The sequence below is a fragment of the Rousettus aegyptiacus genome, unplaced genomic scaffold (genome assembly GCF_014176215.1).
Source record: "Rousettus aegyptiacus isolate mRouAeg1 unplaced genomic scaffold, mRouAeg1.p scaffold_m13_p_7, whole genome shotgun sequence".
Taxonomy (NCBI): Eukaryota; Metazoa; Chordata; class Mammalia; order Chiroptera; family Pteropodidae; genus Rousettus; species Rousettus aegyptiacus.
In genome coordinates, this window is record NW_023416310.1 from 92,547,700 (window position 1) to 92,573,170 (window position 25,471).

The 25,471-nt window shown below is 46.5% G+C and overlaps 1 protein-coding gene across 7 annotated transcripts in view; it reads left to right on the plus strand.

The window, feature by feature from the left end:
* PPP2R2B (protein phosphatase 2 regulatory subunit Bbeta) overlaps positions 1 to 25,471 on the plus strand; it is a 383,796-nt gene that overhangs the window by 336,550 nt on the left and 21,775 nt on the right. For all 7 annotated transcript variants that reach the window (XM_016126548.2, XM_016126546.2, XM_016126545.2 and 4 more), the window contains one exon: positions 2,239 to 2,403. In XM_016126548.2, the coding sequence (XP_015982034.2) occupies positions 2,239 to 2,403 (165 nt within the window). The remainder of the gene's footprint in view (positions 1 to 2,238; positions 2,404 to 25,471) is intronic.

The window sequence follows — 25,471 nt, forward strand, 5'->3', positions numbered from 1 at the left end:
CTGGGTCTGGTGGGGGAAATTGTAGTAAAATATAATGTTAGTTCTGTCTGAAGCTAATTTTAGAAAGAACCCAACAGAATTTAGAAGAGATAATTGAAGGGGGAAATGACACAGCCAAATACAAAGCCCCTATTACAACAAACTGCGTGCCGAAACAGTGGTAGCGAGAGCATGGGTGATGTTTGATAGTAGATGAATGCGTTGCTAGTGTCGGCGTAACAACAAATACCAGTGCATTTACTTGTACCACATCTAAACTCCAAGGAGGGGACTATGCTACTAACTTGATGAAGAGCAGAGGAGACTTCATCTATCCCAGTCTAATAGGATATTCTGTATCAAGTTGCAGCTTATAGAGTCAGTGCAGTATTTTCCAAAACGGGTACATAGACTCCTGGCACACACATAAACACTTTGATTTTAATTGTTATACATTTTTTTCATGTGTATTATTAAAAATGTAAGTAGCTCATCATACTGATGATTTTGTAAATAATGGATGACTGTGTTGATAAGGCTAAGAAAAAGTGAGTCAATTTAAGCTGATCTGAAGAAAAAAAGTTATGTATAAAAATACTACCTGATGATAAACAGGTAGGGCAAATATCACAAAAGTGGTGAAGTCTAGGAAAGTGAGAATCAGTTTGGTCAGCTTTCCCAAGTAATGGCATCCACGTCATGAGGCCTGTTCCCTTGCAGGAGGTTGCTGGGTCCTGAGACAGCACCTCCACCCCAGCCCAGGTGCCTCCCATCCTGCACCCGGGTCCTCCGAGCTCTCAGTCGGGGTACAAAGGGATCAGTCCAAACCCACTCCCTCAAACATACCAGACACCATATTCAAGGTGTTTGTTTCTGTTACGTCACCTTTATAAATGAAAGACCAAATGTTTCATTTCAGTATACCAGGATGTGGTCTTTAAAAATAGAGCTATAGACACAGAAGGATAAATACCATATGATGTCCCTTATTTGCAGAATCTAAAGAACAACAAGAACAAACTAATCAAAAACAGACTCACAAATATAGTGGACAATTTGATGACGGACAGAGGGGAAGGGGTTTGGGGAGCTGGGAGAATGGGGCAAAGGGTTAAAGAAGTACAAACTAGTAGTTGATAGATGGTCACGGGGACGAGGGGAGCACAGCACAGGGCATGCAGTCAGCATCAATGCGATGGCTACGTGGAGGCCCAGGGGAGGGAGGGAGCAATTGGGGGGATCATTTTATGAACTATATAAGATGTCTAACCAATGTACCATATACTCGAAACTAATTTAAATAAATTTTAAAAAAATAAAAATAAAAATAGAGCTATAATAATTTTTTATCAAAAAGGAAAATACTGAGAAAAATAAATATTCCATAGGACGCTAAAACTGTCTTGCCGTACAACCGGATGGCTTCTTTCAGATGCATAGACTCCCACACAAGCTCTATAGCAGCTCACAACTTATGGAGATGAGCTCCTGCATGTCTTTGATAAGAGAAATTTTGCATAATTATGAAAGAGCACAAATTTTATGCCTGGGATAAAATTCTAGTGCTGCCGCTCTTTAGCCAGGTGACTTGGGGCAAGGTACTTTACTTACTCTGAGCCTCTGTTTGCACCTCCGAAAAATGGGGATCAGGAAAGTGCTAAACGAGATAAAGTACCTAATGTGCTTTGCACTGTGATTGACCTATAGTAAGTGCTCAGTAAATGGCGGCAGCTATCAACATCATCATCATCATCATCATCATCATCAATACGCTATTGAAGAAGGTGTCAGACATTTCATGAAAGAGGATGTACAGTCTACCGTAGGTACCATTTGTCAGCACAGGAGTCTGGGTAAAGATTCAAATAAGTTGAATCATTCATTTGGCATGGGACTAGCTTATTAACCACTGCTGTAAACTGATAAATGAAAGTCTTTGCAACTTGTCACATTTGAGCACAATTGCCTGAGCAGGTGATTTGGTGGTGGATGGGGACATCCACATGTTATGGAACATGAGCTACTGAAAAGGCGCCCAGGAGACCTGCATTCTAATGCTTCCTCTCACCGTTGCTAACCCTGGGCCTCGTCGCCTGCGAGCAGTAACACGTTCCTGTTTGCTCACAGAGATATCATGAGGCTTCATCAGGTACGATGAATACAGACGTGTTATACTAAAGTCAGACAGGGCCATTAACCAGTCACCCCCAAGCGTCTGCTCCCCTTCTCCCGGTCCGCTCCTTGACTCGTCTGTGCCAGATATTGTCGACATTAAGCCGGCCAACATGGAGGAGCTCACGGAGGTGATCACGGCGGCTGAGTTCCACCCCCATCACTGCAACACCTTCGTGTACAGCAGCAGCAAAGGGACAATCCGGCTGTGTGACATGAGGGCATCGGCCCTGTGTGACAGACACACCAAATGTGAGTAGCAAGCAGCCCAGAGCTGATGTGGGTGTCTGGGCCGCTGGCCCCTGACATGCGGGAGGAGACGCAAAGAGCCTGGAGGGGTTTGATCTTCCACACATTAGCCACAGTGGAAGTAAAGAAACTACAGGTGTTGGCCAGACTTGGGAGTCGGCTCCATGTTGGGCATTGCAGTCGGGATGAAACCTCACATTCAATTCCACAAACATTTGCTTCGGGCTGTGGAATGCAGAAATGAATAAGACATGAGCCCTGTCACATAACATTGTGACATGATCCAAATTATGTTTTAAGACCACTCTTGCTGCTCTGGGGAGAAGGAACCTGAGAAGTAGATGGGAAAACCAGTTAGGGGATTGTCGTGACACCCAGGCAGGAGGTGAGAGTGGCCTGGACAAGGGTGGTGGCGTGGAAATGGAGGGGGATGGGCGGTTCTGGACAGATCTGGGTAGTAGAGCTAACAGGACCTGCTGGGCTGTGTGGGAGGCTGAGAATCCACAAGGAATCAAGAGCGGCAGCTGGAGACGGTGACTAAGGTAAGACAATGTTAAATGTCAGTTATATCTTAATTTGCTGGGGGAAGGGGTCAGTGGCTTCTGGGTGAGGTTGCAGCTTTGGAAACCAGCATTCTAGAAGTCCCAGTGGTTCTAGTGGGCACTGGGAGAAGGGGTCAAAGGGCAGCCAGACTCATGGCCCTCAGGTCACGGTGGAGTTTGCAGAATGTGGAGGGAGCTAAACAACTCCAAACCAATGGAGACTGAGTGATTGGAGACCAGAGGTTAAGGCCAATGTCAACAGGTGAAGCAAATGTCAGCTGGCACTGACTATGAGTGCTATCGGAGACAGCAGGAAAGCTTTCTAGAAAAGAAACTGCTCCCCAGGGCAGAGGGACCCGGAAGACAGTGGTCATCCATGTCCGGTGGCGGGTCCCATCATGTGTGGCTGCCAAGCTGTCCAGGACTAGAGCTGGGTTCGTCCGGCCAGCACTGCCTTGTGAAGTGCCTCTGGCCACTGCAGTTGGCAGCGGAGAGCCAGAAATGAAGACCTTGTCTCCACGGACCCGGTTTCCGGTTTCAGTTCCTATGTGACAGGAGCGATATGACACCGTGTAGGTGTATGGCTAGAAAAGGGGTACATATCTGCGTCATTTTGATCATTTTCGGTTGCTCATTTGCTATGAGAAGGATTGCATGGGGCAGCTGCTAGGTACAGTGTCGTGCCGCGTCGATTGTGTAGATTGGATTTTAGAGTCATACAGACCTAGGTCAAAGCCAGGTTTCGCTCCTGATAGCTTGTCTGGCTCTGTCCAACTTTCCTGAACCTTTCTGAAACTCAGTTTTCTCGTATGTAAAACAGGTGAAATAATAACGTCAAACTCGTAGGTCTGTGAGGAGGCTTCAATAACTATTAGGAATCATTAATGAGATGTTTTACTTTTTTATGCTATGTCTTCAAAGTATGATGTGTATTTTACACTTACAGCAGATTTTGATTCAGATTATCTTCACTTCAAGTGCTCACTAGCCACATTGGCTAGGAGCCCCCATATGGGACAAGTAGATGGAAATTAAGCCATTCCCACCATTGCAGACAGTTCTGTTGGAGGGCACAGATCTAAACCATCAGGACTCACTCTCTTTTGTTCACTGCTAAAACTGTGCCTAGCCCAGGATAGATGCTTAGTAAACATTTGCTGATGTGTGTGCTGGTACTGATCCTTGAGCGGTACTTACTTATAAGCCAACACCGAGGAAAGTGTTCGAGGCAGAATGATCAGCATGTGCAAAGGTACTGAGACACGAAAGGTCACAATGGTTTGGGAACTGCAGGGTGACCGATATGGTTTACATATAGGGAATGACTTGGAGAAGGAAGAGAGTTAGTTGAAGCTCAGGAAGAATGATGATCCCAGTCATAATGGCCAGGAAAAAAAAAAAAAACTTGAATTTTTTCTGAAAGTCAGCGAACAGCCACTAAAGTAACCAGCAGAATAATATGATTAGAATTAGTTTTTAAAGAAGTTCTTAGACCAAAGGCAGAAGGACGGAAGTTGGATTCTGACTGGAAGAATAAAGAGACAGGAAAACAAGTTAGGAAGATACTATAATGTACACAGAATCTTAACAGTGGCACTATGTAATTTGGAGCACACAGTTCTTTGGGAGAGGAAGCTGTCCTTGTAGGGTGTTTAGCAGCATCCCTGACCTCTACCCACTAGATGCCAGTAGCAAAGGCAGATGTGACAACCAAAAACGTCTCCAGGCATTATGAAATGTCCCCTGAGGGCACATGGCTCCCAGTTGAGAAGCACAGGTCTGGATTCAAACTCAGTCAGTCCTGCAGCATGATTTTCGTGTATCTGTGATATGTCTGCCACTGTGAAGAACTATAACAGGTGCAGTGGAAAGGTGAGACATCTCCTATGCTCAGGACTTTAAAATTTGACAAATGACCTGAGATGTACGCGGGACACATTTCAGGAACAATGTATCAGGCAGCGTGTGTATTAATACCCGAATGAGCAGTAGGGACGATTAGGGGCTGGGATGTTCAGGAGAGGGTGGGACTCTTGGGATAGACCTCACAGGGAAGACAGACGCTGAGCAGTAGTGTTGAGGCACAAGTAGGATTTTGTGGGAAACAGAGAGAGAATGTGTCTCTCAGTGCGCACAGAGTCGACTAAAGTTAGGAAGTTACACGGGACCTTTGAAGAGTCTTAGTAAGAACTGTCGGGCTTCAGTGAAAGGAGAGTATTGAGGAAGTGAGGTCAAGTAGGGGTGATAGTTCCTATCAGGTTGGTCCTCGAAGATCAAGTCAGAAGTTTAAGCCTTCATGTGTTCATTCATTCATTTCTTTACTCATTCGTTCATTGAACACCTACTCTGTACCCAGAGGCTGGCTTTCATGGTAGCCAGTCCTTCTTAAACGTTTCCACCAAGCACAGCGCTCCTGAGGCCAGACGCGAGTCTTGCCGCTGTGGAATACGGAACATCCCGAGAAGCAATGCAGCTTCTGTGAAGTGCTCTGGGGGGCCTGGCCAGTCAGCATGTGCCCAGCAGAGGCCAAAGACTCTGGGGAAAGTACTGACCACAAAAGATTTTCTCTGAAGTCTTATGTTTTCATCTTGAAATTCCACATGAATTTTGTATTTCATTCCCATGAAATATGTACTTTCAGTTCAATTTGAAAATTACATTTCTACCCATCCCAACATTCCAAGCAAGATTTAGGTTCCCAAAAGATGGAGCATTTGTCCTCTGGCTTCCTGTACTACCTCAGATACCTCATACTCTCCTCCTCCCTGACCTCCAAGGATACATCCACAGACCCAAGCTCCTAGTATGGAGACAGCAATTTGAGATCATTTGGCTGGAGAACAAAAGTTATATGATTCCTGTGTTGTAGAATATTAACACGGTGGTCACAGGAAGAAACACAGGAGAATTAGAAGGTTTTGCTTTAATCTCAGTACAATGGAAATGTATAATGAGATAAGTATGGTAACTATGGAAATCAAAAGGAAGGGAAAGAAGAAAAGAACGTTTTCTTTTAAGATGACTCTGGTGATATAAGTGGTGCTGGAGGTTGGCCTTTATCGCACGTGGATGTTAGTTGTTCAGTGTCGTTCCCCTCTGGCCTGTAGACCCTCCGAAGACAACACCTGAATCTATGTTGCTGACAGGATTCCCAAGGCCTGATACATAAGTAGGTGCTCAATTAATATTTATTCAATAAATATATTTCTGCCTAAGGGTTGACATAAATAGCATGTGAAAATGGAGACTAATAAGAAGCCAGCCTGGAGAGGAGAGAAGGGTTTGCATTCAGTTTGGAACATGCCATGTACAAGTTGACATGAAGGGTCTAAGGAGGCAGGATCTCGCTGGTAGGACTGGGCTCGAAGGGTCACCAACTCAAAGTGGATGCCAGAGGTGGCATGAGAAGCTCTGGTGTACTCACAGCCAGTGTGGCACACACCAGCCTGGGCTCTGGGGTCAGGCAGACCCACATGAGTTCTGGAATAAGCTGAAGAGGCTTGATGAACCCTCAACTCAAGATGGAAAACAGAATAGGCCTTAGAAGTTTCCAGAACTAGAATGGCTTAGAGTATAAGCTATGGAATCAGAAATCTGACACACGCTGGCTGTGTGACCTCAGACAAGTTAGTTAATCCCTCTGAGCTCCAAGTTCCTCATTTGAAAGTAGAAATAATAAAGACAGCCTCCTAGGGCTGGTTGTTCATGAGAAGTAAGTGCCAGCATGTGGTGAGTGCCTGGCACTCTGCCGGGTACACATGAGTCAATAAATAGCAACAGCAGTGACTATCACAATTGTTCCTCCTGAATCCCCTCCTAGGCCCTGCCTCAGCTATAAGGCTCTTGACACTCCAACCCTGTTTCCAGATGTACGAAGCCCAATTACTTATTAATTGCTATTTGTCATGCACATACTGTAGATGTCAGGTGCTGTACCAGACTCTGGGGCTAAGATGGTGAGAAAAACCAGACCTGGTTTTCTCCCTTTTAGTGCTCACTGTCTGTATTAGTGAGGGTTCTCTGGAGAAACAAAACCAATATCCCATATACATATATGCAAGTGTGTATGAGAGAGATGTATTATAAATATTTGGCTCATGAGATTACGAAGGCCAACAAGTTCCAATATGTGCAGCGGGACTACAGGAGACTCAGGAGGGCTAATGGTATCGTTTCAATCTGAGTCCAAGGGCTTAAGCCCCAATAAGCTGATGATATAGTTCTAGTCCAAAGATCAGCAGGTTCATGAACCAATGTTTAAGACTGAGTGTGAAGGCAGGAAAAACATTGATATTCCAACTCAAAGGAGGCAGAGGTATTCCCTCTTATCGGTGAGAAGGTCAGCCTTTTTGTGCTAGTCAGGCCTTCAACTGATTGGGTGAGGCCCACCCACACCAGGGAGAGCAATCTGCTCTACTCAGTCTATCAATTTAAATGTTAAATTTATCCAGAAACACACAGAACACCCAGAATCATGTTTGACCAAATATTTAGACATGCCATGGCCCAGTCAAGCTGATGCATAAACTTAACCATCACACTGTCTAAGGAGGAAGGATGCATTAATCACAGAATCACGGATATGACACTGCAACTACAATAATTAGTATGAAATAGAGGCATGTGGTGCTATGAAGGGATGTGGCAAGGACTTTACAACCCAAGGCAGTGACCCCTGACTGTGACCTAAAGACTGAGAAGTTACCTGGAAAGAGAACAGGGTAGGGTCATCGAGCCCACAGAAGCAGGAGGCCTGCCAAGCCGCACACCCAGGGACCCCAGAGGCTGCTCTTGCCTCCATCCTGGGTCCCACACAGCCCTAGAGTAGCATATCCCAGGGGACAGTCCCTAGGTAGACGCAGACGCTCGCTAATAGCCTACAAGCCTCTGCCACAGCCCTGCCTCCCCACGCCCCATCCTGACACCAGCAGTGCTCTGAATTGCCAGCCAGCAGCCTCCTAATCTAATTAAGAAGTGAATGAAATTCATTTTCCTGACTCGTCCAAAGTGCCGACCTTCTCGGGTGCACATCTCCCTTTGTTCAGCTGCCGCAGCAGCGGCCCCGGGCTCCCGCCAGCCAGGAAAACAAGTTCAGTCTGACCTCTCGCCTGACATTTCATATTGATTTTCTCCATCCTCCTCAAACGCCAAGCTTCCGTCGACCACGGTTCAGCCGAGGTGTGCAAACGGAATTGAGACAGTTCATCAGCGTTCAAAATGAAAAGCAACATTGGCTCTCAGAGATCAGCCCTGAGAAGGAGGGTATTTAATAACCGTCGGCGTTTAATCAAAATGCCGAGGAGATTCGTGTTATCAGAGCTGCATATATTAATTTCCATATGTCCCTCACTCTGCATACTCAGCAGGGGAGGAAGGGATGATTCTCTCCCTCATCTCTCTCTCTCTTTTTTTTTTTTCTATCGCTTCTGGCGGTAGTGACAGGGTTGGGTTTGCAGTCTGAGATTCTTATGCCTGAAACAATAGGGTGTTGATGGCAGCAACAACTGGCTGGTCTGAATCATGCATTTCCCTCTCGGCGCATAAGTATTGAGAGTCGAGTGCAGACACTGGCCCCGTGTGATGAATGGCAACCTAGGGAATGAAAGAGAAGTTAAACCGAAACTCTTTTCCAGTGCCCTGCGTGAATCTGGTTCCTGCCCTTCTCCAACCTCAGCTCTGCATAGTCTGGCTGTCCTGGCCTGCTTCCTACCCCTCCAACACACCCAGCCCTTTCCTGCCCCAGGGCCTTTGCACAGGCTTTTCCCCCCACCTTGAATGTCCTCCCACCATGACCCGCACTTGTCTGGACCGTTCTCATTTTTTAAGTCTCTGGGAAAATGTCACCTCATCAGAGGGGGCTCCTCTGTTTACCCTATCTGCACTCAATTTTTATCTAATCACCCTGTTTCTTCCTTTCTTTCATAGCACTCACCTAGAGATGTTTGCTTTTCTTCCCTTTTCTCCCCGACTAGAATGTAATCTTCATGAGGGCAGGGATCTTATTTATCTTATACCAACCCCTGAATTACCAGTATTTAGCAACTACCAATACTTAGTAGTGCCCAGCATGGAGTAGGGTTTCACCGATCATTGCTGGCAGATGGGAAACAGCAGATAAAAGATGGTGTATGTACTCAAGCCGCCGTAACCAAGTACCACAGACTGGGTGGCGTTAACAACCAAACCGAATTGTCTCACATTTCTGGAGACTGTTAGTCTAAGCGCAAGGTGTTAGCAGGGTCGGTTTCTTCGAGGGCCGTGTGGACAGCATCTGTTTTCGGCCTCTCTCCTGGGCTTGCTAACGCTCATCTCTCTGAATCGCCACATCATCCTCCCTCTGCACACAAAACTCCTCTTCTCATGGGGATACCCGTCATATTGGATTAGGGCCCGCCCATGGTCACCTAATTCCCCCTTTAAAGGTTCTTTCTCACATTCCGAGATACCGGAGGTTAGGACTTCAACGTATGAATTTGGAGGGTAGGAGGGACACAGTTTAGCCCATCATAGAAGACATGAAAATTTTTTTAAAAATCAAGAGCACAGGCTTTAGAGAGCTCGGGTGCGGGCCCAGGCTCACCCACCGCAGGCAGCCCGGGCAAGGGGCCACGCCGATGCTTTCCTCTGGGTGGTGGAGGCGAAAAGTAATCGTGAGCACAGGGCACTAGGCACAGCCCCTGACCCACAGTGAGCACGGCGCTCTTGTCCCTCCTCGAAGGCAGTGGGGACCCTAAGTCCTGAGGTGATAAGTCCTGCGCACCGAGTCTCTACGACCACCTATGCTCGTCTGCGTTTCATGGCGACGATGCCCAGGTACTTTCCTGTGTTGAGGAAATACAATTTTTCTCTGAACGACAGGGACATTCATTGACTTTAGAGGTTATATGGTGCCAAAGAACCTGTGTTCTACTCAAAAGCTACTCTTGAGGGGAGAGCGTCCCGAGTAAGTAGAGTTTGTTTTAACGGCGTAGCAGCGGCGGGTGAAATGCTTGGGGGAGTCGGCACGGGGTGCTGGGTGTGGTCCTAGAGATTGAACGTGCCGGCGACCAGTGGACACAGTCAAAGATGGCGCAAATGGGGAAATGCTTGTAATAAATGTTAAGACCGGACGCAAAGTTACGAGCCCACCATGAATGCAGCAACGCGAAGATGAGCGTGCAGAGAGCTACCGGCAGGGACTGCATCAGGGCAGTGTACTGAGGGCAGCCTTCCTGCTTTCCGGGTTCCCGCCAAGGCTGTACTTTCACTTCTATAACAGGAGGACAGTTGGTGGATAACAGGAGAGCCCTACTGGGTGTCTTAGCTCCGGGGTAGAGCTATGTCCTCTCTCCACACACACACACCCCTGACAGCACATATCTTAGGGACCTGGACAGGCGAGGCAGTGTGGAGCCCCGCCTGACACCTCTGTCTGAGTCCATTTGGGCTGCTATAATCAACTGCCACAGGCTGAGCAGCTTAAACAACAGACACTTATTTCTCACAGTGTTGGAGGCTGGGAAGGCTAAGATCAAGGTGCCAGCAGGTTCCGTCTGGTGAGGACCCACGACCTGGTTCATAGCTGTCCTCTTGCTGTGCCCTCACATAGTGGAGGGGGCTGTGGGGCTCCCCGGGGTCTCTTTTATAAGGGCACTAATTTCATTCCTGAGGGCTCCACACAAATGGCCCAATCACCTCCCAAGGCCCCCACCTCCAAATACCATCACACTGGGGACTGGGTTTCAACACATGGATTCGAGGGGGTACACGGACATTCAGCATGTAGCCTTCCCTGCAAGCACAGCCCAGAATGTTTTTGCTTTGTTTCTTCCCTCTGTCTAACTAAACTGACAGTAGTGAGTGAAGTCAGGCGGGGCCAAGCTAGGGGAGGAAAATCAAAGGGTGTCCACCATCAGTCTGTGTCCATGGCCTCACTGGGCGATCTCGAACAGGTTACTTAACTTCTCTGTGCCTCAATTTACTCACCTATAAAATGAGACTAGTGGCAGCACTTCCCTTGGAGGCTGTTTCTGAGGTTTAAATGCGATAACACAGTGAAGCCTTATAACAGGGCCTGGCCCGCAGCATGCGCTCCATGCCGTCAGGCTTGGGATGGTGATGCTGTCTTGCTTAAACAACATGTGTCTCTCTTAAGAGCAGGAACGGGAGAAGAGCAGCAATAGTCGTAGATGTAGTAACGTCAGCAGCCATAATCACAGCTCATTTTTATGACGTTTTACTCTATCCAGAAAGCAAGCTAAGGTGTGAGCTAATTCAATCCTCCTGACAACCCTCGGAGGTACATACTGTTATTAACCACTTTTTACAGGTGAGGAAAATAGCTTAAGAGGGGAAATGATACTCTCATGGCCACCGAAGAAGTGACAGAGCTGGGGTTTGCTCCAGGCCTGCGTCTCTTAACCAGGATGCCCCAAAATCACTTATTTAACACGATTTGTTAAACATGGGCTCGCTCCTGCCTTCAAAGACCGCTCTACATTCTAGCAGAGGCAGGAGAGAAGACATGCAAGCGTGCAAATGAACAAGAGAGAAAAGCTATAAGAATAAACAGGGTTAAGGGGTGATGAGATGGGGCTTGTTCCACAGGCTGGTGAGGGAAAACTTTTGAATTGAGATCTGAATTGTCAACAGGAGCCAGGCAGAGAGGTAACATGTCGGATGAAGGCCCTGGCTGAGGAGCAACCTGCGTGTTCAAAGAATAGGAAAAAGATCCGCACAGGGAGGCTGGCAGGCTGCAAAACAGTGTGAGGATGAGGCTGAGAAGGTGGGCTGGGGCCAGGCCATGCGGAGCCCTGTAGACTGGGGCGGGGTGCCGGGATTCCATCCTAAGTGGGGTGGAAGCCCGTGGGTGGTTCTAAGCAGAGAAATGAATAATCTGTTTATGGTCTTAAACGAGTTATCCAAAAAAGAGGGGGAAGGGTAGCAAGCCCAGAAGCAGAGAGACCAATTAGGACACTTTTGCCATAGTGTGGAGAAGAAATTAGAATGACTCTGACTTGGTCGGGGGCAGTGGAGGGGTGATAAATGGATGCAGAATCTAAGGAGGAGGTAGGGCCAAGGAGACTTGCAGAGAGGCTAGAAGTGGAGAGATGACAGAAAGGGAGGAATCTAAGATAACCCCTAAGCTAAGCAGGGTCAGGCCTGGTTAGTACTTGGATGGGAGACCACCTAGGAATACCAGGTGCTATAGGCGTGAAATATTAAAAAATAAGGGACTGTAAGCTGATGAGATCCTTGCAACCTGAGAAGTCAACCAAGGGTTGCCTCGCCTAAAATAAATAAATAAATAACTCCTGAGTTTTTGGTCTTGCGTGACTGAGGGTGTAGTAGTAACACAGACTGAAATGAGAAGACCGAGGAGGGAACAGGTTTGGCGTGAAAAGGCTGAGGGTTCTCTTTCAGATGCATCCAGATTGAGATGCCTGTGATACACCCAGTTAGAGAAGTCTGGTAACGATCAGATATCTGAGTCTAGGATTCAGGGGAAAAGTCTGGGCTGGAGGTATGAATTTAGGAGTCCTGAGCATGATATGGTATTTGCAGCCCTGGGACAGGGTAAAGTCGCTTAGAGGAGAGGGTGCAGGTGGAGTCCACGGTGAGGCCAAGAGCACGCCAGCATTTACCAGTGGGGTGGGGGAAGAGGGGCAACCTCTGGAGGAGACTGGGAGTGAGCTGCCGGGGAGATGAGAGGGAAAACAAGGGGCGGGGGCGGGAGAGCAGAGAGCGATTTAGAAAGCTATTAGGATCAATTATGTCAAATGCTTCTGAGATGTCAAGACGAGAGCAGAGATGTGATTATGGGATTTGGTCTCATGGAGATCTTCCGCCATTAATTTGTTCCTTAAAGTAAAAGCAATTAGCACCCTGCCTGGCACATAGTAGTTTCATGCTGCATGTGTGCTGGATGAAATCAATCACATACGTGAACACCATGCTCACCATGCATCGGTTCCTCCACCATAGCCTGGCTAGACCTGCCTCACTCCTTGCCTGCCCTAGAGGTCACACCCTGTTAAAAGGGAGTGGCTTGTGCTGGGGACTTTCAGGAGATGAAGCCATCCAGGGAGAGACTTGAAGATCGGCGTGAGGATCTGGGACTCCTCTCAGCAGCCGTGACGGGCAGCTGTACAGCACCCAGCCCTTTGCACGGGCTCTACCAGCAAGTCTGCTGCCTACAGTTATTCTATTCCAGCAGCACTGACAGATCTACTGCTCGAGACTTGGCCCCAGAAATTCTCTCCTTCAGATGAAACCAAGGCAGGCTGCCTGTCCAGGCTAGACGGCATTACCCTGCAGTGCACTTAAATCTGCCCGTCATGGAATTGGTGTGAAGATAATCTGACGCATTTATGATTTGGAGGAAAGGTCCAAGCTCTTTAGGTTTTAAAGTCTTAGATGTTTCAGTAAATAGTGTGGTCACTGGAAAACAGCCTGAATTCCAATGTGAATGGGGCCAAGTTCAGATGCCCAGCCTAACCATCCAAATCAGAAGTTCCATTTTCTTCCAAAGGTGTGTATAATGGTTGGGTGTGGATATTATTTTTGAGCCCTTCTGTATCTCATTTAAGTCTCACAGCAACCCATAAAGATTAAGATTATTAACTAATTTACAGATGAGTCACAGAGAGGTGAAGAAACTTGCCTCAGATCCCAGGGCATCAGCCAAGATTTGAACCCAAGTCTGTCCGCTTCCAAGAGAAGAATTCATTCTTCTCATTCTTCTTGGACTTTGGCAACTGAAAAGAGAGCATGATCTTTTTCTAAGATCCAGAAGGATAATTTCATGAGGCCCTATTTTCTACAATCCCCATCAGCTGGAACCCCTGGCCCTACAGTCTTCAACTGCAGAACTAACCCTGTCCTCAGACAGACATGAACTCTACTGTCTCATTCTTCACCCTCATCTACAAACTTTACTGCCGAGTTTTATTTCCACAGGCCACTAGATCCCTTAATAAACCTGCAGCTCATTCACTCAGACCCGTAATGGAATGTGTCCAAAGGCATCGGCTAAGATGGCAGCTGCGGTGAATCTTAAAACCTCGGAAGTTTGGCACAGCTTCCAAACGGGGTTCAGTCTTGATTGGGGGCATAATTAATAGTGTGTATAGTGTTTATTTCAGATGCACTTGGTTAGGTTAAGAAAAACAAGGCCCTTCATGAAAACGCTTTTGGCTGATGACAGGATTACAAACACACACAGACACCCCCCCCACACACACACACACACCCTCCTGGAGGAAAGCCAAACAGAGATGCGTTACGAGGACCAGAATTCACTAAACCACCCCCTCCCCAATTGCGTGTCTACCCCATTCAAGCTTAGCAGCAATTAACAGCAGAGCAGGCAAGTCCTAAGCCACAGTGAAAACAGGACCCTGTTCCCCTTCCTCCATCCTCATTTCTATTTTTGATTAATTTAGCCAGTTCTGTCAATTAGTCATCCTGGAGACTCCAATTGACTGGATGTTCCTAAGAACTGGAAAGCTTATTAATTTCGGAGATGAGTACCATTCATTAGCACTTGACGCCTTCCTAGGTCCTGCCCTGTCCCCCACTAGGGGTCTTGGGGGAGAAGACCATGGAGGCTGAAACCGTCTCAGGCACACGACTGCTGCAGCCCCCAGAGACACACAGAACAGGAAATGTTGGCTATGAGGTTATAGGCAGCTCTGGCCGTTCTGGGCTTGGGATGTTTCAGAGCCAACTTGCCTGTCATCATTGTCCATGACAAGCCATCACTGGCAAAGCAGTCACAGACACTGGGTGAGCATCTTAAATTTGAGGTTCAAGAGAACCCCAGTCAAGGAAGACCTGGGAGGGATTTTCTCCAGAGAAGGACAGTGCTCTCCCAGCGCCTAGAGAGGCCCTTACGAAAGCCTGTCCCTTCCCTCCAGAGGTGAAATCAGAAAGTTCACTTATTTTTTTGTATTATATCTCTATGGCTGCTGTTACAAATTGCCACAAACTTACTGACTAGAAACAACATAAACCTATCATCTTACAGTTCTGTAGGTCAGAAGTCTGATGTGGGTCTCACGAGCTAAAATCAAAGCATTCCTTCTGGAGGCTCTAGGGGAGAATCTATTTCTCTTCCTTTTCCAGATTCTGGAGGTGGCCCACATCCCTTGGCTTAGGGCCCCTTCCTCTATCTGAAGGCCAACAACAGTGGGACGAGTCCTCACGTTACAGCACTCCGACCCTCCTCTTCTGCCCCCTTCTTCCATTTTTAAGGACCTTCATGATCACATTGGGTGCACCCGGGTAATCCAGACTAATCTCCAGCTGATTAGCAACCTTAATTCCATGTACAGTCTTAATTCCTCTTTGCCAGGAAAGGTAACATTCACGGGTTCTGGGGATTGGGACTCAGGCATCCTTGAGGAGTCACTCTTCTGCCCACCACACTCTATGTGTCGCCGAGTAGGACTAAGTGCCCTCCGTCAGAGCACCTGATTGTATAGGTGGAAATGATCTGTTTCCGTTTCTGTCTCTCCCCCAAATGGTTCTTCCAATATGGTTAAGTCTATTTTTCCCTTCAGCACTTAGCTAGTGTGGGTGCTAAATAAATGCATATAGAACAGCTACAGTCATGCAATCTGATAAATCTATTGCGTGATAATTCTACTTATACATTTTTATATATTTATATATATTTTATATACATTTTTATATATTTATTTATTAAAAGGCTCACCCTAAAGGGTGGTTTTGGGAATGCACTGGCATTTGTAGGCAAAGTAAAGGGAAGAGAAGCCTGAAATGATGCTAATCTACCTACTATTCACTTATTTAACAAATGTTTATTGTCACTATTATGTACCAGGTGCTGGTACCTCCTCCCCTCATGGCATTCTATCCAAGGAGATGGAGACGGACCACAAACACACGGGCAAATAAGGCAATGCGAGATTTGCGAAGAGTTTTTCTAGAGAAGCAGCAGCAGCAGAGGCAGGGGCTCTGAACCCGGCCCGTGCTTGGCAGGTCCAGGGGCAGGAGGAAGGCCAGTTTGGTTGCCAACAGTGTCATGAGAAGGAACAGCTGAGGGGAAATGCGAGGAGGATGTTAGCAGCCAGGTCACCCGGACCCGATGCTTGGGCAATCGCCTTGCATAACCGTAGAGCCTCCTTCCCACATTATTCTATGCAAAGGACATGGAAGTTAGGCAGTGAGGTAGCCCTGGAGGCCAAGGTAAGGAATTTGGGAATTTGGCTTTTGATGTACTTAGGAAAGGAAGATCTAGGAGGGCTTTAGGTCAAGGAGTAACATGATTTTACTTATAAATATATCGCTCTGCCTATGTAAAGAATGAAACATCACAGGGTAAGAGCGAACTCTGATAGAAGAGTTAGAAAGCTGTCAAAATGGTCCAGGCAAGAGATGATAGCAGCTTAGACTAAGATTGGACCGATTTAGGCTATGCTTTGAGTGTTAAGTTAACAGGACTTATTTAAAAACTGTCCATGGAAGGAAGACTCCAAGCTTTTTGGCTGGAGCACATGCCTAGGGGAAAGGCATTAAAGGGGTTGGCAAGGACTAGGAGAGGGACAGTCTGGGGAGAAAGCTCACAAATTCTGTGGACTTTTAAGCATAAAACGATTAAATTGATATCTTTTGCTGTTTAGTTTGCTGTTTAATTGATCTTCACAAAACCCTGAGTTCTGAGTATTCCTTCTTTTTCGCAGCTTGAGGAGATCAAGGCCCAGAAAAGATGAGTCTAATAGACCAGCAAAGGTCGTGGGTTTATCCCGGGTTTATTTCTTACTTCATATAATGAATACAGCCACCTTCAATACAGCATTAGAGCATAGAGCAGGGAAGGGGACTCTCCCGTGTGTGTAATTGACCCATGTTTACGTATATTGGCTAATCGAGCCCCCTGTGCAGTTCATATAATTCCACTTTGACAGCTCAGTAGGCAGCACCAATGACTGAGTCGTGAGATCTGCTGTCCACTCCAGCAGCTTCCAGCCCCCTCAGCGCAGATCCCTTTATCTGCTGAATTACTCAGAGCACCTGCTGGCCTCCCATTGTCATCAAGCACAGCCCAGAGGCAGCAGAGGACAGGAGCATGCACACCCCTGTGAAGCTTATAATGATACTCGCTTTTATCTTCTCTCATATCTTTAACCTGAACATAAGGATTTAAATAGGATTTATCTCATGGACAGGCATTCCTAATCCTGGTCCGATTAATTCATCCTGAAATTTTGATGTCATTTGAAAAATCACCGTAATGTAGTGGAATTGTCACTGGAGACTTACATATGAGAAAATGGTATCATCAAGCTTAGGAAAATGGTGAGATCAAAGAAAGCAAAAAATCGGTCAATAGATGCGAACAAGCTATTGTGCTAAACACAGATCTATAAGATGCAGTCACTTCCTCAGTGTTCCTACTGTAATGGGACAATAGGATATGAAATTACGGACTCTTTCTGATATAAAGTTCATTTTAAATTGATTGTGAGATTTAGATTCCCACTATCAAAGAGAAAATGCTGTCTAAATGATGTTTATGTCGAATCCTGAGTTAGACTGTGGGAATGAACTGTGATGCCAAATGTCTAGGTGTTCCCCAAAGGTCTCACGCGTAGCATTTTTTTGGTCCCTGTTTCCTGAGAATCTTCTGTATGCATGTCATTGTAGGGCCACAAACCTACAAATTTGTATTGACACGACACACAGTTGCTGGCCCCTAGGGAGGTTATTAAGTAGTAGAAGCATTCCTGGAACAGTGCCTGACCTACCAAGGGTGCTAAATCATACCGAATGAATGAGTGCATGAATGAATTGGTGAGACCTGTTTATGAATGCTCTAACATTAGATATAATGTAATATGTGTCTCACAATACACTAGTGCTATGATTCTTAAAGCAAGTGTGTAAATGAATGAAGGCATTGGGGGTTAGCTTTTCCAAATTCCCAGGAAAATCAAATATTTTTCAACTTTTCGCCTAGAAGTTATCCTGAAACATTTATAGTCTATCAGACGTTCATATAGACTACTTTATTATTTAACACCGAGTTATCTATAATAACCTACTTTAAGAATGATATCCTAATATTTTATGGTGTTCTGCTCCATGACTTTTGTGTCCGGACCAGAACTCGAGAACTCTGCTCCAGAGGTTCAGAGAAGGAAGCGATGGTTTCTAACTCAGCTATCCAGAAAGGATGTCAGGGGCGAGCGGGAAGGGGAGAGGTGACAGGGAAGGGGAAGGAGTCGAGCAGAGTCTGGAAGGAGGGGAAGGGTCTGACGTTTCAGGCAATGGCAAATCTTAATGAACAACTGCTAGCAAGTTTTGAAAGCCATCTAGTGGCTTTCAGATATGAAGTTCCCAGCTCCTTTGAGGTCCAAGAAGGTAAACCATAGAGGCCAGCTTATAAGTATTTGTGAGACTCTCATGGGTGGAAACTTGGCTTTAATGAGGGTGGAGAGGAAGTATAGTACAGTGGTCAATAGTCTTGGTTCTGGGGTCAGGCAGAGCCAGGGTGGGGAGCTTGGACTTCACTTCTTGCACATAATCTAAGTCTAATGTCTCCCTCTACAAACTGGGAACAATCATGGAACCTTCATCATTGCATTGTGGCGAGGATTCTATAAGATAATGCCTGGACCACAGTAAGCACAGAGTATTTGTGAATATTTTATCTTTTTCACATGAATCCACAAGCTCAGGCTTATAGATGAGAAAATGGAGGCTTACAGAAGCAAGTAATTTACACACAGTCAGAGACGGAGTCATAGGTAGAGCCTGGATTCAAACCCAAGTGCAAAGCCCATGGCTGACGTTGCTGATAGATGACGCCTACAAACACTTCCCATCTTCGCCTCACCCGGCCTGAGTGGGGAGGTAGCAGAGAACAGCAACAGGCATTTCGCTGGTGGAGTCTGGCTTTAGGGAAGTCAACACACCATGGCCCCTGTGGTCCCTGAGCAGCACCTACCAGGGGTGCGCCTGAAGTACACTTTATGACGACAGTGGAGATGATCCCTTACAGACTGTCCCTTCCTCCCCGTGACCAAGTCATTAAGCAGAAGTGTTGCTGAAGGATAAAGCCTTTATTTTCTCCAGTGATTGCAAAATATGTCCTCTCTCTGCACCCCAGCAAGAGGCTTCAAGATCCCAGAGGCAGTTGGAGAGGAAGGAGGGCCTCTGGCGATGGCATGTCTGGAGCCAGTGGGAGGGCCGAGCAGGTGATAAGGTGTCAGTGAATTTGCTGGCTGTTCTCCACGTTACCCCCGATGCATTGTGTTAGCTCCGCTCTGCCTAATTCTCTGTGACTGGTGACAGCACACAGCTATGAAGCCCAAATCGGAGGTTTAATCCTTGGACCAGTTCAATCCATTTTACCGGGACCACGCCCTTGGCGTTGCAGGGCTCCCTGTATCTGTCATTGTCAGCTGGAAAGGGTCACCTTTGTAATCATGGGACCGGAGAAGAAACGATACAGAATGGAGTCAGTCGCGGGCCATAGAGCTGGAGCTGGGTTACATCCTAGCCGTGCCTCTTCCTGGCCTGCGACCAGGGCAGACGACTGTCGGAGCCTCATCTCTTCATCTGTAAAACAAGCACGTTGTGAGGATGGAACAGAATATGACACGAAGAGTCCAGCTCAGTGCCAGACAGAGGGGAGGCTGTTACTCCATCTCCGCCGGCACGAAAGCTGTTACTGCTCCGCCTCTGTGAATTCCACAGAAAGCTCAGATCTATCACTGGGTTGGGGGCAATGTTTTCTGGTAGAAAGCGGTGCTGGGAACCCAGAGGAATAGCACTGGAGCCATGAGAAGACAACGGAGCGGTGAGCAGTCCTCACCGGGGTCCCTCTCCAAGCAGGGCTCGGCCACGTCGAGATGGACCCTCCTACTCAGCCGTGAAGCCCTCGCCTTGCTCTGCAAGGAGCCCGCCGTCAGCAGGGAGCTGTCCTGTCTCGCCTTCCATGTCGATGCCTCTCGCTGCCGTGATGATTATACAGCCTAGAAAACCGGGACATCTTGGGAGTGTAGCCTGGCCTCTGCGGTGCCATGACAACCAGCTTCCCGGCAGTCACCCCAATAATGGCCACACACTCAGTCCCTTCCACCTGGGCAGAGGCTCCCCAGGGAGCTGGAGCTTCTCAGAGCAGCTGCACAAAGCTTCCCGGTGGGGACAGAGAGAGGGAGAAAGACAAAGAGAAAGAAGGAGGGAGCGGAGAGACAAGAAGCCTCCAACCTGTGATGTATGGAGTGGGCTCAGCACCCTGGGGACGCTGCCCTCATGTTCCTGGAGCCTCCTGGCTGTAGGAACGTAATTGCACATAGGAGGCATAAAGCCCCATGCATGCCTCTGCCACTTACCCACCGTATATAAAGAGGAATATAATGGAGTGAAAGAGAAGATATGAGTATTTTTAAGGCTGGGCCTCGCTGCTACCAGATTTCTTCATTAGGCTCCCGTCGAGACACCCACTGCCAACTTGTCAACTTGTCTGGACTGGAGCCGCCTCCCTGTACTGCTGCCCACTGGAGAAAACGTGCTCAAAGACTTCCTTCAATCAATATCTTTCCAGAATGACATTTCTCAAAAAGGCACCAGCCCCACTTGGCTAATAAATGATTATTGCTCAGAAAGGAAGGACAAACCAGCTCCCAATTACTAAACTTGTCTGTGGATATTAGCCCAGACTCAGCCTTTAGGTTGACAGGTAAGCCCTCAGCCAAACACAGTTTCTCTCTTCCCCTGTCTTTCGATCACAGATTGCAGCTGGAGCTCCTTCACGAGGTCTGACCCCAGAGTTAGTCCTTCAGATGCTGTCCTCACTCAGGGAGCACATGGTCCTTCAGGTCTCCATCTCCCCAAGCCTGCGTTTCCTCACCAAACGGGGATCATCGTACAGGCACAGTGCCCGGCAGGGAAAGCATGCTGCTGTTATCGCCAGAGCCGCCTTTCCTTGGGGCCCATTCCCTGAACTTGGATTGCTTGGCTCCTTGTGAATTTTGAACATAGAATCAATATAATTAACCAGTAAGAGGAAGAAAAGGATGCAGTGGGCTGAGGTGGTCAAAGAAGGCTTCTGGGAAGAGGCAGTGCGCTCTGATGGTTGAATAGGAGTCAGAGAAACAAGGGAGCAGAGTAGGTGGCATTCTGGACCAAACGTTTGTGTCCCCCAAAATTCATATTTTGAAACCCTCACCCCCAATGTGATGGCATTAGGAGGTGAGGGCTTTGGGAAGTGATGAAGACAGAGTAATACGCTCATGAATGACATCACTGTCCTTATAAAAAAGACCCCCGAGAGCGCTCTCATATTCACCATGCGGGTACAACAAGAAAATGGCCATTCGCAACCCTAAAGAGGGCCATCGCCAGAACCTGACGATGCTGGCACCCTACTCGCAGACTGTCAGCCTCTAGAACTGAGAGACATCACTGGTTGACAAGCCACCCAGCCTGCGGGGTTCGGTAATAGCAGCCTGAGCTACAACAGGAGGGGCGCGAGCATGAGCAAGTCCCAGCACCTGCTCAGCGCTCCATAAACGTCAGCCATCATTATTATAGCGTGTAAACCAGAGATCACAAACTACAGCCCGCTTGGCTTACAGGTAACTTCCATTTGACCACACACTAAAAAAAAAAAAATAAAAAGCTAGCTCTGAAACATCAGAGTTCCTCAGAAGAATTTACTTTACAAATGAGACAATCGGGCTCTGCCGGACCCACATTTCTGCGTGGCAGCCGTCAGCGGGAGCTGAGTGTGAGTAGAAACTGCTGTCACTGTAGTTTGCCACAGTCCCTACCACTCCCTGTGCTCATGCATGCGTCATCTCTTTCACTACCTGCCTAGCCCCAGGAAGCAGGAGGTCTCTGACTCTGGCGTAAATGATGAGTAGGCCAGTCAGGCCACAGTGGAGAATCTGAGCAGGACAGGAGCGGACAGTGACATTGGAGTGCAGGTCTAGTACCTGATTCGAAGGGCCCTGACTGCCAGTCTAACGGGCTGGGACTGTTGGTTACTGGCAGCAGAGCCCCTGCAGGCGTCTGAGCAGGGAAGTCACGTTGCTTCAGGAGGAGTTGTCCAGCACACAGCAGGATCACATACAGTCTCAGGTTCTCCGGCTAAATCCTGATGGTCTCTGAGCCCCTTGGCTTGCTTTGTCTTTGCTTCCACTGTGTTCTGGTTGCTCTGTGTTAGCCCGTGGGTGCGGCAGCAGCAGCAGTGTTAGGAGAGGGAGGCAGATCTGCGTGGTTCGCCAGCTCCCTTGGAAGCAGTGAACCTGTCACAGCTCACCCCCGGAAGCAGCCCGATCTGGCCTGCCTCCCGGCCAGCTGTGGAGCAGCAGCTGCTGAAAGGGAGGGCTCTCCCAGGATCCGCAGGGAAAGAGCGGCCGCTGGAGCCCAGAGAAATAAGAACAGCTTCCCAAAGTCAGGGGAGGTAGGGGCGTGGTGCAGAGAAACTGTGACCCCTCCTTTTGTTGACAATATGGGAAAAGAAGAATATTAATTTTCTATTGCTGCTCTTACACATACCACAGATGTACTAAACTTAGTGATTTAAAATAATACAAAATTATCCTACAGTTCTGGAGGTCAGAAGTCCAAAACATGTCTCACTGGTGTGAAATCAAGGTATCTTTGGGGTGTCTTGTTCCTTTCCAGAGACTCTGGATCATAGAGTCCACCACACGCCTTGGCCACCAATGGCCACCAAGTCCTTCTCATATTGTGTTGCTCTGACACTGACTCTCCTGCCTCCTTTTACTTATAAGGACCCTTGTCATTATATTGGGCACATCCAGATAATCCAGCATCATCTCTCATTTAAAAGTCAGGTAATTAGCAACCTCAATTCCGCCTTGCCGTGTAACAGGTTCTGGGGATTATTAGGGTGTGGGCATTTTTGGTGGGACCTTATTCCACTTACCACAGAAGAAATGAGAAACTTTTCTTCTTTGAGAAAAAATAAAGCTCCCAGTCCCGACAAGCGTGCGGCTCTTTGCTGGAGGAAGTGCCGAGGAGCACAGGGGACCTCGTCTCTCTTGCTCACTTGTGTAGTCCTAGCACGTGTCAAAGGGCCTCACATCTGTCAGGTACTCGCTTCACTAGTATTTTTTGACTTCTCACGGTGTGCCAGGCACGGCGCTAGGAGTCTAATCTGCTTTTATCTCATTTGCTTCCGATAACCATGCAAAATGGAATTGATGTCTGCATTTTAAAGATAATGAAGCAGAATCTGAGGTACCAACACTCCAGCCCGCAAGTGGTGGAACACGGGTTCTGTTCTGAATATGTCTAGAGTCCACTGACGTCTCCTGTGCCAACCCGAGAGACACGCTTGAGGAAAGCAATGCGCGGTTTACTGAACAGTGATCTCTCTGTGTCACCGGTCCTAGGGTCCCACTGTCCCCTAAAAGTGTATTTATCACCTCAGGCATTTACTCACGCTGATTCTCCTGTCCGGCATAGGAAACACCCTCCTCCCCCCAAACATCATCATCAGAGGTCAGCAGACTATGCTCTGCTGGTCAGATCCGAACCACCACCCGTTTTTACACAACTCCAGCAAAGAATGAGGTTGTTACATTTATTTAGTAATTAGATATTCTATTAAACTATGCATTTTTTTAATTTTTCAATTACAGTCAACATACAATATTATATTAGCTGCTGGTGTACAATATAATGATTAGACATTTATATAACTTACGAAGTGATCACCCCCATTAGCCTAGTACCCATTAACACCATACATAGTTATTACAATATCATTGACTAATTCCCTATGCCGTACTTTTATAACTGGCAATTTCTACTTAATCCCTTCCTCCTTTTTATCCATCCTCCTAACTCCCCTCCCATCAGGCAACCATCAATTTGTTCTCTGAATCTATGAGTTTGTTTCTATTTCGTTCATTTGTTTTTTTTTAGATTCCACATATGAGTGAAGTCATGCAGTATTTCTCTTTCTCTGTCTAACTTATTTCACTTAGCATACCACCTTCTAGGTCCATCTTTGTCACAAATGCCAAGATTTTTATTTTTTATGGTTGAGTAATAATCCATTATGTATATATTCAACTTCTTTATCCATTCATCTATCGATGGATGCTTAGGTTGCTTCCACAGCTTGGCTATTGTAAATAATGCTGTAATGAACATAGAGGTGTGTACATCTTTCAAATTAGTGTTTTTGACTTCTTCAGATAAATACCCAGATGTGGGATTGCTAGATCGTAAGTTCTACTTTTAATTGTTTGAGGAACCTCCATACTGTTTTCCATAGTGACTGCACCAATTTGAAATCCCACCAATAGTGCATAAGGGTTTCCTTTTCTCCACATCCTCCCCAACACTTGTTTGTTGAGTTACTAATGATAGGCATTGTGATGGGTATGAAGTAATATCTCACTGTGGTTTTAATTTACATTTCCCTAATGATTAGCCATATTGAACATCCTTTCATTTGTTTGTTGGCCATCTGTATGTCCTCTTTATAGGAATGTCTATACAGGTCTTCTGCCCACTTTTTAATCAAATATTTTTTTGGGGGGGGACATTAAATTATATGGGTTCCTTATATAATTTAGATATTAATTCCTTATCAGATGTATCATTGGCAGACATCTTCTCCCATTCAGTAGGTTGTCTTTTCATTTTGTTGATGGTTTTCTTTGCTGTGCAAAAACTCTTTAGTCTAATGTAATCCCATTTGTTTATTTTTCTTTTGTTTTCCTTGCCCAAGGAGATATATCCAAAAAAAAATATTACTAAGAGCAATGTCAAAGAGTTTACTGCTTACGTTTTCTTCTAGGAGTTTTGTGGTTTCAAATCTTACATTTAAGTCTTTAATTCATTTATTTTGAGTTTATTCTTGTACATGGTGTAGGAAAGTGTTCTAGTTTCATTTAAATTTTTACATGTATCTGTTTAGTTTTCTCAACACCATTTATTTAAGAGACTCTTTACTGCATTGAAATTCCCAACTCCCTTGTCATAGATCAATTGACCATATAGGTGTTGGTTTATTTCTGAGCTCTCTATTCTGTTCCATTGATCTCTGTGTCTGTTTTTATGCAAGTACCATGCTGTTTCAATTACTATAGCCTGGAAGCATAGTTTGATGTCAGGTAACTTTTGTCTTCCTCAAGATTATTTTGGCTATTTGAGTGAGGTTGTTATATTTTCCAATGGTTGAACAAAAATCAAAAGAAGAATACTGTTTTATGACACATAAAAATTAGACAAAATTGAAATTTCATTGTCCAAAAATAGAGCCTTGTTGAAATACATCTTCACATATTATCTACACTGCTTTCATACTACAAAGGCAGAGTGGAGTAATTGCAACAAGGACCAAATTGCTCTCAAAGCCTAAAATACTTACTATCCAGCTCTTTACGAAGTTTGCTGAACTCTGAACTGTCCAGAGTGTATCGGTCTTTCGAGGTTCAGCGTGTTCGTTAAGCCTTACCTGGTCACCCAGCCCAGACTGTCTCATCATTACTCTCCCCAGAGAATTTTTAGTCCTTTTTGCCTATCTGGGAAAA